Raw genomic sequence first — 19264 nt, 5'->3', positions numbered from 1 at the left:
GGCCCCCTAGCCTTTAAGAAGCAGAGTAAAATCAGATAGTTTCAGTTCCAGTCATACAGGTCCAAATGACATTACTAATTTAAGACACCAAAAAGAGTATTTTGGTGTCTTAAATTACCAGAGAATTTTGCTCTGAACTGTTTTTCTAACCATATTGATCACAATGCATTACACTATCCACACTCTCTTATCCATTTCTAGTACATATTAGGCCTTGGTGCATGTTTACGAGATTGCTGGTCAGAATAGTTTTTCTCCATAACAAATAATTGATCAAGAAAGGAGATCAAATTTTAGATTTATTAACAAAACAACTATCTCCAACTCCACTTGAAAGAGAACTAATGATCTGGAATTCCATTAAAAGCATGGCATTATCCTGTTGGCACCCATATGAGTTTGCTCAGATACAAGAGCAGAAAACAAAAAGCAAATGCTAGCATTTCAGAAACGCTGGGTTAGCTGGAAGTGAACCGTGCAAACAGAAGCACATAAAGAACACTTAGAGTTAATGTGTCCTTTCCAGCCAGGAAGACGATGTTGTCCCTGCATAATTATACCTAGCTCTCTAAGTAAAGACTTCTATCACCTTTCCACATAAAGAGAAACTTTAAAGAAATAAGGAGCACAATGGATTTTTGGGGAAATGTTTTCACTCAAGAAGGTGTGAGTTTCTTGCGTGTAAACCTTCTCTAGTAAATGCTGGGTCATGTGGTTACAGGTGTACTTACAAATCAGACCAAGGGTATTTGGAAATCCAGAAGGTTAACTGGTAGCCCAAAATGTCAGTCATAACAAGCAACAGTAATGACAAAGATCAAATTAGTATTCTCAGAGTGAAAATGTACATTTCTGCATGTCAGTTATTTTGCTCACGTCTCTCCCATTTTGCAGCACATTTCATCAGTTGCAGGGTTAATTTATCATAATGAAGGAATGCACGAAAGGGTTAGGATCAACTTTCTATCTGAATTTCCATTATAACAAAACATTTTTGCAGATCAAAAAGATGTTTAGACTAGTGTCATGGGTCAACATATAATTAAATTCCAGTACAAGCAAATAGGGACAGGTCTTTGGAATTTGCTTTTAGGGAATTTGATATGTTAGGTCCTGGCTCTATACTCTGTCCCCCATATTATACGCTTACAGAAGTGTTTCAGGTACAAATAATTTGGATTATCCTTTCCATTGGCCATTGAATGACTAAAAATTTTCTTAAACTGAAGATAACTTTATACTTCACTTAAGATGCTTTGATTTTGTTGTATTTCAAAGAGGCTACTGAGCTCCCCAGATGGAGAGGTTATAAATTTATTAGTTTAGGACCATTTGTTGTTATGAGTCTAATTCCACACATAGGACCATCACCAAAGACCTACGGAACAAAGATTAGGTAGAACTAGTATTAATTCATTGATGCCAGAGGGTTGAATTATTTTGTCCCCATAGAATAGCAGGTAATAAGATTCATGACCACAGAACCAAGGAGTTAAACATAAAAGTATGTTATAAAATTATAGGAAATGCTGGCTTCAGTATAACTGGGTCCTCTCTGAAGGGCAGACCGCTTATCTTGGTATTTTCTAACTCCTCTCACTCAGTCTCTAGTTTATTTACAATGAATAACTGCCCATTGTTACCTGCTCTGATAAAGGAACATTTAAGTACTGGTATCTGAGGCCAGACTGGATTAAAGCTTGGATTCCTGGCTTGTCTGAAGAATTCCTTGTATTTGTGAAATTCCATCCAGACAACATTTTCAATGGTCCTTTTGTATTCAAAGAGGAATTAAAACACTTTGGTAAATAAATATGGCCACATTTGAAGTCAGTAGCAATAATGAAACCATAAAAGTGCCTTCAAACAAACTCTTGATTGTTAACTCTCAAATTTAAAAAATCCTATAGCATGCACCAAAGCAGTAAAATGGTCTTTTAATGCTTCTCTGCGAAAGGCCACATCCCAAGAGTAATATCTTTGACTTTCATTTCATCATGTGACAAGTATCACCTCACAGTTTTATTACATTACCTCTGGAACAAGATACCAACTTTGCATAGTATACTTGATGCGGGATTCCTGCCATGGTTGAGTCCTTTGAATAAAATCAATGAAAAATAGAATCAACATTTGCATTTGCGTCGGATGGCTATTACAGAAATGACACTAACAAACTTGTTACAATTTACATACTCACGTGAACACTGTTTCTTTCAAACTAGTCATCTTGAGAAGCTATATTTATTCAAAAATTTGGAGCGGGTGTCTGGCGTGTGTGTGTGTGTGTGTGTGTGTGTGTGTGTGGAGAGAGAGAGGGGGAGAGAGAGAGAGAGAGAGACCACTCTCCAGAATACTGCCTGTTCTCCTCTTCCCATTCCCCACGCAGACTCAACTTTGGAAGTAATTACTTCAGGGATCCTAAAATGTTAACCAAGACTCACAGTGGGGAATTCCTCCCACTAGCCCTCCTCAGCTGCCACCTGAGTGCATTCCTGCTTTGGGAGCTGCTGGCTGTAGATAACTGACAGTCCGTGGGAACCTCTCATTCTCTTGTCCTTGTACACCTGGTCCAATTCAACTCCAGCTTCTTAATTTAGGAATCTGCCCCTTATGATTACAGATTTAGACAGCTTACGGGTGCTTGGGGTCCAGGGTACTATTGTTCAACTATACTGTGAACTGAGAAAGTTTTTTGAGTTGCTTGACAATGTAGTAATTTTAACATTTTAATGAGACATTACCATCTCTATTTCAAATAACTCATTTTCCAAAGGTCATTTGACAAAGAAGCCAATTGAAAGTGGAGTATCTGAATACACTGCGTTCCTGCAGAGATGTGGTATGCAAAACAACTGTTCTAACTTCACAGTAAATAGAAAAGTAAATTAAGAGTTTTGTCATTGAGTACTCCTATGTTTGCTGAATGATATTTAATGATTATGCAGAGTACCAAATGGCTGGTAAGTGAAACTACTGGGCAACTCTACTTTTGTCTTTCAATTCCAAACTAGGCAACCTTTTAGTTAAATGAAATCTGAAGCCAACCATCCCCTATATTTGGGAACCATTGTTCACATGAAAACAAGAATTGATATTTTCACTCTACAGACATTTATAATTTAAAAATAAAAACTTAATGCAATGTGCTTATCACAGCTTTAACAAACATAACATGGGAACATATTAATAACTGAGTCTTGGTGACTCAAGTTTATGATAATCAAGAGTATGAGGATAGACATAGCAGACCGAGGTTCTAATGCCAGATCTGTCAATCAATAATCACTTCACCTAGGCCTTCATTCCTTCACATATAACTTGATTGCCAAGATCCCCTCTAATTTATATTTTATTTTTTACTAATAGTTATACAGTAATATGATATAATACATCAGGAATATCTAAGGTAGGTAACCCTGATTTTCCCTTTCAATATTGCCTGCCTTTTGTGCCTTTCCTCACCAATAATAGGTTCTCAAAAACTTGAAAGTCTAGATTATATCCTTTCTGGCTATAACTGGTATTTCTTATCTCCAGGATACTCCTCCCTTCTGTTCTCTTCTGGCATCATCCATGGGTTTTCTTCTTGTTGCCCTGTCCACCTTTCAGTTAATGCCACTTTTTGTAGTATTTCCACCTTTTCCCTTCTTCTCTCTTTTTTAGGCAATAAAGACACATTTTCAGATCATATAAATTTGCTTCTGTAACCTGCATTCTCTTGACTCTTTTTGTGAATGTTCCTATTCAGGGTGTTTTGGTAGCTTAAAGGTTCAGAGTTCTATTTTCTCCCATCATCCAAGAAATAGTTTTTGAGCATCTACCATGTACTATGGACCATGATACTTATTTACCAACTTGCTAAAAAAATTCCTTCAATGTGTTCCCCCATTAAAATGGGGAAGCAGTCAAGTGTGGTGGCTGCGTACACACAAATTGGGTGAGACTTCCAAGTTCAAATTCTAAGTCCTCCAGTTACAAGCCATGCAAACCTTAGGCAAGTTACATTGCTGTGGCTGGTTTCCATTTTAAAGTAGAGATAATAGTTCTCACCTCATGGGGTTGTTTTAATTTTTAAATAATATCAGTAATATTCTTATTATGGTATATTTAAAACAGTTCTTGGCACATAGCAAACACTCAAATGTTAGTTAAGGGGAATTGATTTTATGCTGTGGCTTAACTTTGACACACATAGCTGGGTTTGTAATCTATTGTCAACCTAAAGAACCCAGCATTCCCATCACATCACCTGACACAACGTTTGGACATGATTCTTTATGACGATCACTTGGGAAACTTTTTTGATCTTATTTATTCCAGTTTCTGTTGACAATTATCAAATATATTTCCTTAAAGGAAACTGGATATTAAAATCTGGACTATAAAATAGGTTCAAGAATTCTGTTTTCCATAAGCACTTGAATATTAAAAAAAAAAAAACTTTAGGAACAAAACACAAGTTATACGCTGCCATTGCTAAAAAAAAAAAAAATTGAAGCAGCAAAATATTAAGATTAAAAAAACCCTGAAGACTTTTCTTTAACAAGGCAAGAGTCAAGTAAAAAGGTACATAATGGGTGAGGAGGAAGAAAAATCATATCAGAATACTTTGGCTAAAGGAAGTTACTGTAGTTGAAAACATAACTTCATTTCCTTAGCGGGCAGCCAAAGCTAGGAGAGAAACACGAGAGGCGTCCCAACTCTATTTCAATGAAAGGAAGTTCACCATTAATCAGGAGGAATACTTTTTTGTCTGTTTCTAAGTTGGCATGGGGTATATAGAAAACACTGACAGTGGTTGAGACCTTTGATAGTAGCTAGAAGTAGAAGTGGAGACATCCTAACTTTGGCAAATATCTTGTCTAGTAGGAGCCTCAGTGATTCCACCACCAGTGCACCTCTCCCCCTAAACTGCTCTCCTCATAATCTTCACTTCAATAAGTGGCCATTTCATCCTCCCAGTGGCTGAGCCTGATTGAGCTGTTATCCTTGACTCTTCCCTCTTTCATACCCCATAGCTGATCTGCCAGTAAATGCTGTCACTTCTGCCTTTAAAACATACTCAGAATCGCATCATTTTTCAAACCACCCTCACTGCCACTACCTTGATCCAAGCCACCATCATTTATCTCCAGGATTACTGCAATGGTCTCCCTGATCTCACCTTCAGTCTACTTAGATCCTATTAAAATATGTCACATCATGTCACTCCCGTGCTCAAAACCCAGTAGTGGCCCATCTCATTCAGAATAAAAGCCAAAAGTCCCAGAGGATCCTCCATAATCTAGTTTCATCCCCACCCTTCAGTTAACCTGTCACTTGACTTCTTTGACCTTACCTACTACTTTTCCCCTTTTCATATACCACTTGGCCACACTGGCCCCTTTGCTATTATAGAAATATCTCAGGCATGCTGCTGTTTCAGGGCCCTTGCAATGGCTGTTTCCCTTACCTAAGTGCTCTTCTCCTAAGTAGCCATTCCTTTCTCCTTCTGCTCCTTCAGATCTTTACTCAAATACCACCCTCCCTGTGGGGCTTTCCCTGGCTCTATTTGATATTGCAAACACTACCCCTCCTGCCTCAGCACATGACATGTGTCTCCCTTTTCTGCTTTATTTGTCCCCTCAGCATAGTTCACTATCATGTTTTATTTTTGACTTTTTCTTGCTCATTTCTCTTTCCTACTAGAACACAAACACCATGAAGACATGGATCTTTTTTTCTTCTTGTTTTGTTTCCCATCCCCCTTTTTTTTCTTTCTCTGCTACATCACCCAGTTTAGAACAGGGCTTGGTGCATGGTGGGTATACGAGAATTTGTTGTAAGAATGGGTAGATAAAATTTGAGGGCAAGGCATTAAAGAATATTTATATATAAGAGTAATTCTGAAAATGGGGGTGGGTAATAGAATAATAGAGTTCAGTTATGTAGAGTTTCACTAATCTGATTTGCTTAGCACATAAAGAGGAAAGAATGAATCATAGATCTATTAACCAGTGGTCTCTAAAGTGGGTAGCACAAGATGATCCATTGAGATGAGGGGTCAAAGTGTTAGAATTATGTTTGTCTTATAAACTTAAAGACATAATGGATGGATTTTCACTGGTGCCCTCAGTCTGTGTCAGCAGGTCACGCATCATTCATGGTTCTTGAGGTAGTCCAAGGGGAAGGTGGAGTGGGAGTACTCAAATGTTAGATGTAATTAAATATTTACATCATTATTATTTATTCCTACCCTGCTTTACAGGTACTAGAAGATTGTCATATGAGGGAAGTAAGCAATTATAGCTACAAGAGGATAATCTAGTAAAAGGCCCCTGCAACTGAGTATCTGCCTTCATAGTTTGTTTCATGACCCTAACATTCTAGATGAAAGGAAATTTAATTCCCTGTATACAAATTAAGAAACATTTAAATATAAAAATTGCTTTGATAAAAGAGTTAAGCCACTGAGATTATCTTTCTTGACAGTACATTCAGGAGACCTAAATACAACTTTTTATCTTTCTTGGTCAGACATTCCCCTAAGACAAATGAGTAAGTAAAAGTGTTCCGTTAGGCACTGACAAAATGGAAGAACCAATATTCTAAGTACTTGAATAGAAAACACCTAAGGATTTAAATTGCCTGAGTTTTCAAAACTTAGAAAATGAACCAGGTTTCCCCCCCCCGCCCCCAGCTGCTAGGAGGAAATAAAGGAAGAACATGAAACTTTTATGGTCACCAAGGCACTACATATATAGTCTACTATGCAACTCGCAAAGAGCCAACTCCCTAGCAGGGCTTAACTTAAAAAAGGCCTCAATTATTCAGCCACTAACAAAGTTCCTTTATTAATAAGTAAGAGATGCTTTCCAAACAGAACGAGAGACCTTAAAGTATCACATATGCAAACTCTTCATGTATTTCAAATGAATATTTTTGGAGTGTGGAGTAGATTTGTCTACAATTTTCACTTCTGGTTTCCCATTCTTGGTTGTGCAAAAACGAATTCACAGAGACAAATTCAAATATCTATTTTGAAAAGTATTTACTTAGTTTGAATAAATTAATTGCAAATAAAAATTAAGCTACAATATATAGCCTGAATAGAAATGACTAGAACAAATACAACACAGGACTTGATTTCCTTGCATTAGTCACAAAGCATGTGACAATCTAGAAAACTTCAAAATCAATTATATTTCTTTGATTTTGGGGTAACAGCAGTTACTGATACATCACAACTAATAAACTTATAATACAAGTTTCCTGACATGCATTTCCTGAGTGAACCCAAATGATCATTTTTAAAAACAAGGAAATTATGACAGTTGAAGTAAAATAAAACAGTTCATGGCTTCTAAGCAACAAGTTTTGCTTTTTTAAAACCAAAACAAAATTCAGAACAGCATTGTAATAGGATAAATTAAAGCTATGCTACCACATACAAAAATTTGCTACAATCAATTAAGTATTATACAACTTTTCAAACTAAAACAAAACAAATCAAAATGTGAAAAAAAAGATTCTGTTTAATCTAAAAGTGTACTGGTTTCTATAACTGTCAAAAAAGGGTCTGATGTAGTGCAACTGTCTACTTTTCTTGTGGTACATTTTAAAAAAGGGTGGGGGTAGGAGCGGAGAGGAGAAACTTGTTCTTGCTTCAGAAAGCAAAGGATTTATTGAAATTAGAGAATAAATAGACCATGCAAGTGTGTCCCTCCACTCTGCTGTCATCAGTGCTCATCTGCCAACCAGATGTTTACTGGTTCCACTGTGGTAACTGTCCTTAGGATTCAGGCCCACAGTTAAGGCTGGCCTATTAGGTTAAAAAAGAGGGGCACTACTTTCATGTAACCCTTTATATCTCTGCATTTCCTAATGTCTGGATAAAGCCAAATACAGAATGATTAATTAATTAAGCATTTCATTTTCTAAAAGCAAATCAAGTCATTCTCCTTTCTTGTTAATTTATGCTTTTTCTTATAGGAATGATTTTTTTTTTTTCTAGAAACAGTGAACAGATGAACGACAGTTTATATCCAAAAAATAAACTTGCCAAATGTTGCTGATACTAAAAACAGATTAGTTACTGTGGGAGAAAAATAGATAATCTAGATTAATTGCATATTCAAAGGAGCATATAAAATGTTTCTTAGCATTAAGTTTTTGTTATAGTACTACGCTCGAGAGAAACATTAAGGAAAAAATATTTCCTGATTATCTTCAATGTGGTTAAAAACAAACATCTCTTACACAATGGTACTTGATATGAATTTGGTTTTACAAAGTATTCTAATTTACCAAATTCCATATTTAGATGGGGGTGGGGAGGGAGGCTCTCTTGTCCTTCTTCCTAACTTTACAAATCCTTGAGCTATGTGCTCACTAAGCTACCATTCACACTAAGAGTGTGACACCATCATTACCATGCTACTCTATCAAGAACATTCTAAGATATTTTCTATAATAAAGATAAATAGAAAAAAGTTAATATACATGTTGCTGTATTTTACAATGTTTGCAACATATTGTAAACTAACATAGTTTGAACCAACAGTACCCTCAGTTGTACAAAACAATTTTTCAACACTGAGGATGGGTGATTCAAAAACACTAAAATGAAGGCATCAAATTAGACTATGTCTTTTTTTCCTCAAAATATATTTTCAAAACTCAGAATTCAGAAGACTGGTACTTTCAGAAATTCCTTTGAGCTTCCCAGATTTTTGCTCAGAAATTGCTACTATTTGTTATAAATGTTTTAAAAAATTCTTCATCTTAATGCAAATAACCAGAGCAGAAAAACTGTGACGTGGACAACAGGTTTGAAAACCCACTCACTTAGCTTATAAATTTATAATGCAGTCCTGGAGGACAACTGTCTGTTAGTCTAGAGGTCCTTGGAAAATAAGTCTGATGTAGCCTTGTTCACCAGCCAACTGATGTGCACAAAAGGGACAGGCTGCATGAAAAGTATGAGTACCATGAGGAAGTGGGATCTGGGACCAATAGGCAGTTGTCTTTTCTGAACACACATGCCCACACGGGCTGAACGCGTGGGTTGGAGGGCCGGCGTCCACATAAAATCCAGCTTCACATCCAAGCCACAGAGGAACATAGGGACCAACAGACCTACACATAGGACATTCACGATCTTTTCCATCACGTTCTTCTTTGTTTCCCCAGTTATGATAGCCGTGTACATGGCCGCAGTTTAGATACACCCATGGTTGTTTTTCGTCTACAACATCTTTCCTCTTCATACTAGGAAATGCTAGTGTGTTGAAACCTACAGGGCACTGAGGTCGTGCTGCATTGATTTCCTGTCTTAAAGCTTCTAAATGCTTCACCGTGGGAGTGTGGGAAAGGCCTTCTGCAGTACGCCACAGCAATGTTGCACCACAGAGGTCAATTAACGAGCCATCTTGTAACTGATTGGTTTCCATTTCCACCTAGAGGAGATAAGAATAAAAAAACACATTCACCACTCTGTTTTGGATGTTTATCTAAGAGTTTTGGTCTTACCTGCTCCTTATTCAAGAAATGACATTTCCTAGGATTATCACTAAATATTCAAGAAACTCTGATGGCAGCCATGAAAAATATGTGTTTGAAAATCAAGGATAAAAATATCAAATAATAACATATCTCTTTTTAGCCTTACAGTAAAGGCAACTTATGATTAAAATATCTGGCTAGGCTGGGCGCGGTGGCTCACGCCTGTAATCCTGGGAGGCCGAGGTGGGCAGATCGTTTGAGCTCAGGAGTTCGAGACCAGCCTGAGCAAGAGCGAGACCCCACCTCTACTAAAAATAGAAAGAAATTATATGGACAGCTAAAAATATATATAGAAAAAATTAGCCGGGCATGGTGGCGCATGCCTGTAGTCCCAGCTACTCGGGAGGCTGAGACAGGAGGATCGCTTGAGCTCAGGAGTTTGAGGTTGCTGTGAGCTAGGCTGACGCCACGGCACTCACTCTAGCCTGGGCAACAGAGTGAGACTCTGTCTCAAAAAAAAAAAAAAAAAAATCTGGCTAATCAATGTCTAATATTTGTAATTAGGTAGATATGTTCAAAGATATACAGATTTAAGTAGAAAGATCAGAGTGCTATTTAGGAAAGCTTAGGTTTTAAAATACATTAACATTATATGACAGAAGAATAAACTTTTAGAGTTTTCTAAATGAAACACTAAAATACTCTCCTCTAGTATAATATGGTCGTCAGTGTCTGATAGTCACACTTAGTACTCTGTGTCAGCAATAGATTAAAAAGTTTTTTTGGAATGTATATAATACATTCAGTCCAATTCATCCTATGTGTTTACTGTAGCCAAATAAGAAGCTACAATTTAGAGCTTACCATTTTTCCTCTCTGCTGAGCTGATCTGGTTTCACGCAGGCTAAATACATTTCCACACACAGATATTTCTCTCCATATTCCAGGCTTAGAGTCTTCTGTGAACCCATTGCGCGGATGCATCACAAGAACACCATTAGTGGTCAAGCCATCCATCTGCCCATCTGATGTCTTCCATTTGGCAGCCTTTTCCTAGTAGAAATAAGAGTAGTAAGGTTCCATTTATTTGTAATTTAGAAGTAGAAGCTGGTACATAAAAAAGGATCATTCAGGGAAAAAAAGCTTTTTACCCCAAGAAAGATGTTTTTTGATGAGTCGAATCCTGCAGCATAAATCCGTGCTGTAAAGGGGGGATTCCGTTCACATATGATTCTACAGGCAAATCTTGATATAGTGCTTTGTACTGACTGTGTATCAGAATTACTTTGACTTCCAGGAACTGTGTCAGTTACTACAAAATCAATGGGACTTTCAGTTGACCGACCAATCTAAGACAAAAAAAAAATACCAATAGGCTTTTTCAAAGAGCACAGTGGAAAAATCCATTCAAGAAAGGCACAATAAGGAGAAAACACTAAGCCTCTGAAATTTCTAAATCTCAAACTTATCATACTTAACTTTGGGTGCATCTATACCCTTGAAAACTAATCTGTCAGACTTTCTCTGATGTAGTAATCACTTAGAGCACAGACTTAAGTGGGAACTTAAGACGATATATGAAACTCTCAGGGAATGAGGAACTCAGGATGGGTGAGATTTCTAGATGGCTGTAGACTTTAATTTTAACCCTTTTGGATGGAAATATGTCTACCATGTATTACTCTCACTTCTTTAAGAGAATATAGTGAACATGTAAGTAAATCTTTTATGATCACTCCAGGACATTACGAATATCATCTATATGTAGCCAAAATGCAGTGATGACTTCAGCAGCTGTAAGAGGTGTACAAGACCGCTGATCATTACATTAAGGGCTTGCATAGCCTTGTTTTGAAGTCTATGTACACTTCATAGATTTTCCTGTTTCTTCTCTGTCAGATTGCCAGCTATCATTCCTTGCCTTTGGTCACACTTGTTTCCAGCAACAAGCCCCTCCTCTTACTAGCCACTCTTATTCTGCCATGGGTGGAGAAATCAAATAACCAACTTCAAAGAAGAGTATTTTAAAAGATTCTTTTTGAAAGCCTGAGGGATTCTCCAGGGAGCACAGAAAAGGAATTTCAGTGCATGGACTTTGTGGCATTTATTTTACATGCCTAGATGTCCTTTTTATTTTCTTCCTGGTTCTTGGCCATATTTCAAAGAGATAAGGTTCCCAGATAAGAGTTCTGGATGGGTGAGGTGCCAGAGAATTAAAAACATCTTCAGAGGTATTAGCTAGTAAATAAATTAATTTCATCTTGAAAGTTGAAAAAGAAAATCAGTGGAACAGATGACAAAAGTGACAAGTGTCATAGTGTTTTAAAGTAAACTTCAGAAATTATCAGTTTGTTAATTTATTTGTTATAAAGTAGTATCATGAAATTGAAGAATGTGGGTACTGACAAGAAATACTGACCCTCTACAAAGATAATAACTTTTTTTTAAGCATTAACTATGCAGAGTAAAGGATAATGACTCTTAAAAGTTACTCTTCACACAGTTGAGCCTCAAGAGTTCCTCATATCAGCACACTTTTAAATAAAACCCTTCAGTGTTTTTGTCTAATCATCAAGTATAAAGTCCTCATATTTAGTTTGGATAGTTTTAGGGGGAAATTGATTGGTTAACAAATGTAAAATTGGATGTCCCTTTTCTTTATTTTTAAGACAATGATATCCAAAGAAAATGATCTCAGACCTTTGACACTAAAAATGTTTCCAAAAATAAAAAGACCCTTTAAGAGCCAAAAGATGCAGGCCAAGGATTGGATTGAAGATTAATATCCAGAATCAAGCAGAAGCAACACTTATTTGGGAAGAGAAATTGTAACAGAAAGTTGACATTTGATCTGGGTCTTGGAGGAGATTTAAGATATCAAAGAAATACTGGTAATGACAGTGAGAAGGAAGAAAATCTTAATTATCTATAAGGAGGAAAAACCTACATGAATGTGATGAGATGCCAAAATATGACTGTATATTAAGATAAACTTTAGTAATTCTTCCTCTTTCTAACTGCTATTAGTTTAAAAAACATAGGTCTTATCATGTCATTCTCTCCCACCCCATGAGAAATTGCGATGGTTCCTAACAGCTTATCCAAACTTCTTACATTCTACTTTCCAGTAATAGTTAGAAACTGACTCAAGATTTGTCTCCCATCTCCCAGTCCAGCCTAATTTCCTGCTATTTCTGTATACAAAGTATACTGTAGCTATGAGTAGCTTATTCATCAATCTTTCACCACACTGTGTACTTCTTTTCCCAGAACGCTTTTCTACTGGTTGTTCCTTTTCAATCTGATGAAAAGATCCAGATAAAAAGACAATACTGTAAAGTCTTTTCTCCATCCTTATTCAACCCAATCAAAAGTCTACTTCTGTGGACTGCCAGTGCAGCACTTGGGCATTTAATCAACTCTTATCTCCCTTATTTACTTCAAAGTGTCAAGCAAAGCATAGAGTTGGAGTATGAGTATCTGATGGCTTGAACAATAAATGTTCAGTTTAGAGGGTAGACAATCCCAGAATGTTTATAATACAAGTTCCTCAAAGACTGACTAGTTTATTAAAGTAGTTTCTGACATGTCTCAGACTTTTGATGCAGAAATGCTTGGATTTTCCATTGAAATGTTCATAGAAAGGGTATAATCAGTTTATGATACTGGGAAAAATTCTTTATGAAAAGGAGAAAACCAAAAAGGTTGCAACTTATTTAAGGACATTCATTATTAAACAGTGAAGACACTGTTCCAGAATTCAGGATGCCTGGTTTAACCTCAGTTCTGCCCCCCAGTAATTCTATAATGTTTAACTTCTAAGATTCTAGTTAACTTCATCTACGAAAGGGGTAAACAAATAAAAATAAGGTAATTTTTGAAGCTAAAATTCTAGTCTGTGATCAAGTATCTTGGTAGCATCTTGATTTAAAAAAAGCTAAGCCCATTCATTTTAATTGCTTGTTGGTGCAATAAAATGGGAAAAATCATCCTAAAGCTTTGTGTTAGGTTTTTTCGTGAATCTAAACCTTCATCTTCATTAAGGATGTCATTTATTTATTTTTGGTAAAAGCTGGGAAGACATAAACAAATACTCACATTCTAATATTAACTAGAGAAAAAAAATTAGCAGCTCATTAAATGGGTTAGGTGGAGGGAGAGACTTCAAAGAATTATTTTGCTATTGATTAAAACTAAATATATTTATGGACCTTTTCACCTTTATAAAGAATAAAATAAAGAAAAATAGAAAAGTCACTGGGATAATCATTACAAGAACAACATTATCAGGCAATCTATGCACTACTTAAGTGTGTTTTTAAAAAGCTCAAAACTTTAGAGAGCCCAAAATTAAAGGAGAAAACAAAGGATTTTGCTTACATCTTTGGGCTTGACTATCCTAAAATCTATTGGTTTATAAAAACATCAGCCTGGATTGGTTCAGAGAATAAGAGAAAAAAAAATTCTACTGTACCAGTACCTTTGACCAAATATGTGCTGAGAAACAGGCTTGGTTTCACATGTGTGATATGAATAGTTATAAACTGTCTGAACTTTTTGTTGCCCAGCAAGGAAAGTGAGAAATAGTGGCAAAAAACGTCATACATGTGTGCAGAATATTTCTTGGTTTGTTTTTCTGGACAATAATAGCCAACACTTGCTAAGTGTTTACTAGGTGCCTGGCATAGCTCTGAGTACTTTACACGTACTAACTCATTTAAGCCTCCTAAAAGTCATGAGGAAGATTCTATTATCTGCACTTTATATAGAGGAGGAAACTGAGGCATAGAGTAGCTAAGCACTGTCTACTAGGAATTCTGATTCCAGGAGCCTTTCTTAACCATGCTACACAGATTTCTATAGATAAGGTTTAAAAATCAATATATATTTTAGTGAAATACATTATTAAAATATGATAATCCTTTATCTGACCACAGCAAAAGTCACCAACAATAGATTTTTAACTTTTTTGTTTTTTAAGAAAAAACATTTCAGATGTTACAATACCTGAAACATATCAGTGTTGCTGTCATGAGTATATTCAACCACCACTGTCTGGGCCCGAGATAAGGTATATGATATGCTATGCTGGTCCTTGTTGCTTATTGCCTAAGAATGAAAAGGTTAATAGCAAAAATTAGTAGGCAGATCAAACAAATCAGATTATCTTTTGATTAAGAAAAGAGAAATATATTTATCTCATATATTAATGTATTTCCCCCCTGAAATTTAAGGTAGAAGTTAATAACTGTTGTATAACCTCAGATGTGAAAGTAGTTTCTCAGGTTGAGTGGGGTATAAAGGAATATTTAGAAGCAGTTACAGAGTAAGAATATAATTTCACTTACCCAAAACTCTATAAAATTTGGGTCTCCCTTATAAGTATTTTAAATTGTAAAGTAATCAAAACCAAACCCCATGTAAAAACTAAAAACAAAACTCAGTACTGCTCTGGTAAAAATACACAAAATCTTGCAAGAAAAGAGGAATCCTATTTATGTCATTCGAAAAGTTATAAAGTTTACTTATTAATAAGCAGAGTTAATTGGTTTTCTAACAAATTTGTGACTCTACAGACAAAAAATGTTTGCCATATGCTGGGCTACATATAGAAAAATTCATAGAATGATTAAACATTACCAAAGGAAAGGCATATTATGCTTATGACTATACCGCTGACTTATCCCAAACTAAAAACATTGCTAAAAAGAACTTTTCAGTTTTGTTTTCAGGCATTTTCTATGCACATGAGTTGATGATAGTATCAAAGGGGGGAAAAACCTAGTCATCACACAAAGGAAGTAGAAACAGGTTGTGTAAAAGAAAAACAGATACAAAGACACAAGACAGTGATTATACACAGCAAAGCAACTAAATGAAAAAATGTTTCTTAATTAGAAGTTTGGGAGGCCGGGTACCGTGGCTCACGCCTGTAATCCTAGCACTCTGGGAGGCTGAGGCAGGTGGATCGCTTGAGGTTAGGAGTTCGAGACCAGCCTGAGCAAGAGAGAGACTCTGTCTCTACTAAAAATAGAAAGAAATTATCTGGCCAACTAAAAATATATATAGAAAAAAAATTAGCCGGGCATGGTGGTGCATGCCTGTAGTCCCAGCTGCTCGGGAGGCTGAGGCAGTAGGATCGCTCAAGCCCAGGAGTTTGAAGTTGTTGTGAGCTAGGCTGACGCCACAGCACTCTAGCCCGGGAAACAGAGTGAGACTCTGTCTCAAAAAAAAAAAAAAAAAAAGAAGTTTGGCCTTTTAAGCTTTTACTTGGTTTCAAATTGTAACTAACCTGTAATGGATAAAGCCTTAAAAATATGGCTTTAAGATTAAGTTTGTGAAATTTTCAAATATACAAAGAGAATATACAAATACCCAGGTAGTAATTACTCAGCTTTATCAAAGCTTAACAATGCCACTTTTGCTTCTGATTCTTTTTTTTTTTAAGAAATTAAATTACAGATACAATTGAGGCTGCCTACATGTCCCTTCCTATTGCCTTTTCTCCACAGAGGTATCTCACCTCAAGAATGCAATGTAGATCATTTACCTGCATGTTGTTAATATTTTTTCCTATGCACCTATCTATTCATAAACATTATATAATTGTTTTACAGGTTTTAAAACCTACAATTTAACTATAACTTAACTCAGCATTAAACAACTTATTTTTCTTTCTTTCTTTCTTTGTTCTTTTTTTTTTTTAACTTCTTTTTAGAGCCCCGGTCTCACTGTGTTGCCCAGGATGGACGGCAGTGTCTATTCACAGGCACAATCACAGCACATTATAGCTTCAAACTCCTGGGCTGAAGTGATCCTTCTGCCTCAGGCTCCTGAGTAGCTGGCACTATAGGCACCTGCCACCACAGCTGGACAAACTGCCTTTTCAATCAAACAATTACTTAGTATTTTGAAAATCAATTCCTAATGGCTAAACGAATTAAAAACCTATGGTTTTGTGTGCTTTGAGATTGTAATCTTTGTTTTTTAGCTACTAAACCTACTCTTAGATCGAGAATAAGAACTATGTCAAGTTAAGTTTGAGTCTCACTGGACTGGAAGGCAGGATTTTAACCATGCGTCCCGGATGACTGCCAGACTAAACACTTAGTTTTCTTCATGACCTCACTAATATATTCTTTAAAAATTTAAAGAGGAGTCAATCTTTGATCCTTAGGATTCTTGTTGCCTGGTAAAGATGAAAAGGAGATGACAATGAAAACATGAGGGGAATGACACAGTAAAAATGGGAAAAAAGTACAGAATAATATATTATAGAGGTATGGATTAGAAACATTTTCCTGATAGTAGTTTTCAACCAAAGGCAGTACTAACTGTTTAGGGGGCATCTGAAAAAATTTAAGTGCATTGTTTTGGCTTACAAAGACTTGAGGGCTCAAATGGTATTTAGTGGGTAGGAGACTAACATTCTTGGATGTTAAATGTCCTATAATATGTGGGATAGTCCTGCATATTGAAGAATAGGCACACCCAAAGTGCCAGGAGCACTCCTGCGGGGAAATATTGTAAGAAGCTCCTCAGATTGGATCAATAAGCATTCACTTCTACCACTGGCTTACCACATCCATTCTCTGCAAAGGAGCAAAAGAAAACAGCTACAAAGAAACTGTCCCTTTTCTACATTTACTGGCTCCCAAATACTAATAGAAGAGTCCTAGTCAAGGCTTGAGGACTCTGTTTTACACACCAAATTGGATATAAAACAAAGCTGAAAACCCAATTAACTTCAGAGACTAAAGCTGTGACCTAAAACAGGCCATCATATTTTATTATCTCTTGTTTATTTAACTTACAAAGATATACCTCAGATAGTATAATATTAATGTACATCGTAGGGCTACTTAAAGATACAGATATTTCCAGAAGTCAGAGAACTTCTTGTAATTTTCTTATTTGCTCATAACAGTATCAAATTCAGTCTGCTATAATATAAAATTGGAAGCAGAGGAATTCACAGAAAATGCAAAGATCTGAAATTCCCCCTACTTGTCTATCACTCTAGGAAAAGACCGAATGTCTTGAAATGATGGTCCAGTTCTGGAGATTTTGTTATGAAAAGAAAAAGGGGCTAGGCCGGGCGCGGTGGCTCACGCCTGTAATCCTAGCACTCTGGGAGGCCGAGGTGGGCGGATCGTTTGAGCTCAGGAGTTCGAGACCAGCCTGAGCAAGAGCGAGACCCCATCTCTACTAAAAATAGAAAGAAATTATATGGACAGCTAAAAATATATATACAAAAAAAAAATTAGCCGGGCATGGTGGTGCATGCCTGTAGTCCCAGCTACTCGGGAGGCTGAGATAGGAGGATCGCTTGAGCTCAGGAGTTTGAGGTTGCTGTGAGCTAGGCTGATGCCACGGCACTCACTCTAGCCTGGGCAACAGAGTGAGATTCTGTCTCAAAAAAAAAAAAAAGAAAAAGGGGCTAGAAGCACTAAGTAGGCCAGAAGGTTGAAAAGTTATATTGTAGATGCAGCTGGGCATTTGCTTTCATACCTTTGATTCAATTTAATAATTATTGAGGTCTACTTTGTACAAGGCATTATGCTAAAAGCTATGAGAGTCATGAAACAAAAACAAAGACAAGAGAATCCACAGAATCTTGGGTAAAGACCCTTAGTTAAAAAATTACTTCATCCAAACATGTTTCTAATACCCGAATACACATATTATACATCACAATCCTCACCCAGCCCAGGTGAGGCCCCTCTAGTAATAGAGTGGGAACTCCCTACCTCTTAGGGTACACAACTGCACAATTCTGAGTAGTATTTAATAGATAAAGCTCTGGCCCCATCCCCACCTCTTTTAATAAGGAAAGGGAATGTTTCCTTTTAATTTCCACCCACTGATCCTGGTTTGTCATTAAAAAAAAGTCCAATTCCCCTTCCACATGGCTGCCCTTCAAATACCATGTCTTCAAAGTCTCTTCTCCAATCCAAACAAAAGGAAATTTGTGAACAAAAATGTGAAGGGAATGCTAGAATATAAACAACACATAAAAGCATAAAGGTCTTTCAATTTCTCCAAGTTAATTTATTTAGCTTTTTTTTTTTTTTTTTTACCTTTGCAGCCTGAGGAGTACAAGCAATATGCACAGTGCTGGGCTTCACCCCATTTGCCTTAGGTCTTTTAAACAAAGCAAATCTACTTTTCCTCCTTCCTCTATCGCCATTTGGGAGAGACCCATTATACCTGTTGGAGGAAAAAAAAAGTTTAGGTGATCTCCTGTAAGAACCACACAATTATGAAACAAATGTTTTACTTTGCCTTGCAGAATCAATCTCCAATTAATTATCTATTAGCACATTATAATTATCTCAAATTCCTTTTAGCAATTGCTTATCTCCAGACCAGCTGGCTGGGTATAAATAACATGAGATTCTTTCTGGCTATGCCCTAAGTCACAAAGAAGTATCTTTTGGATTATACATAGATTTATCTATATTTTTTTCTTTCCTCTTTTATTGAAAATAATATAGAGATGATTAATGGCATATCTGACTCCTTATGAACTCATTCTATTTTTTTAAGGTGAATGTTTTCAAGTGCTAATACAACCTTTAAAAAGTACAGTATGTATTGTTTAAAACAGAATCTCCTTTAATTATAAACCAAACATTTTAAATAGCTGAACTTTTGAAATAACAGAATTCTTAGACTTGTTTGCTAAGTGTGAATACATGTGCACACTTTCATATTATGTTAGCAGAACCTGTCCAACTGACATGTCTGCTAAGCAGTAGTTAAATATATTTTGTTC

General features: G+C 36.4%; 1 protein-coding gene across 1 annotated transcript in view; it reads right to left on the bottom strand.

Moving 5' to 3' along the window:
• Nucleotides 1-6808: 6808 nt before the first annotated feature.
• Nucleotides 6809-19264, bottom strand: part of PELI1 (pellino E3 ubiquitin protein ligase 1) — a 58214-nt gene continuing 45758 nt past the window's right edge. The window contains exons 3-7 of the mRNA XM_069494190.1: nt 18567-18696; nt 14494-14595; nt 10638-10835; nt 10351-10539; nt 6809-9440 (exon numbers count right to left, since the gene is read on the bottom strand). Coding sequence (XP_069350291.1) covers nt 8874-9440; nt 10351-10539; nt 10638-10835; nt 14494-14595; nt 18567-18696 — 1186 coding nt within the window. The 3' untranslated portion in view covers nt 6809-8873. The remainder of the gene's footprint in view (nt 9441-10350; nt 10540-10637; nt 10836-14493; nt 14596-18566; nt 18697-19264) is intronic.

The sequence above is a fragment of the Eulemur rufifrons genome, chromosome 19, assembly GCF_041146395.1.
Source record: "Eulemur rufifrons isolate Redbay chromosome 19, OSU_ERuf_1, whole genome shotgun sequence".
NCBI lineage: Eukaryota > Metazoa > Chordata > Mammalia > Primates > Lemuridae > Eulemur > Eulemur rufifrons.
The sequence above is the reverse complement of the archived record's forward strand: the minus strand, read 5'-3'. Positions and strand labels throughout refer to the sequence as shown.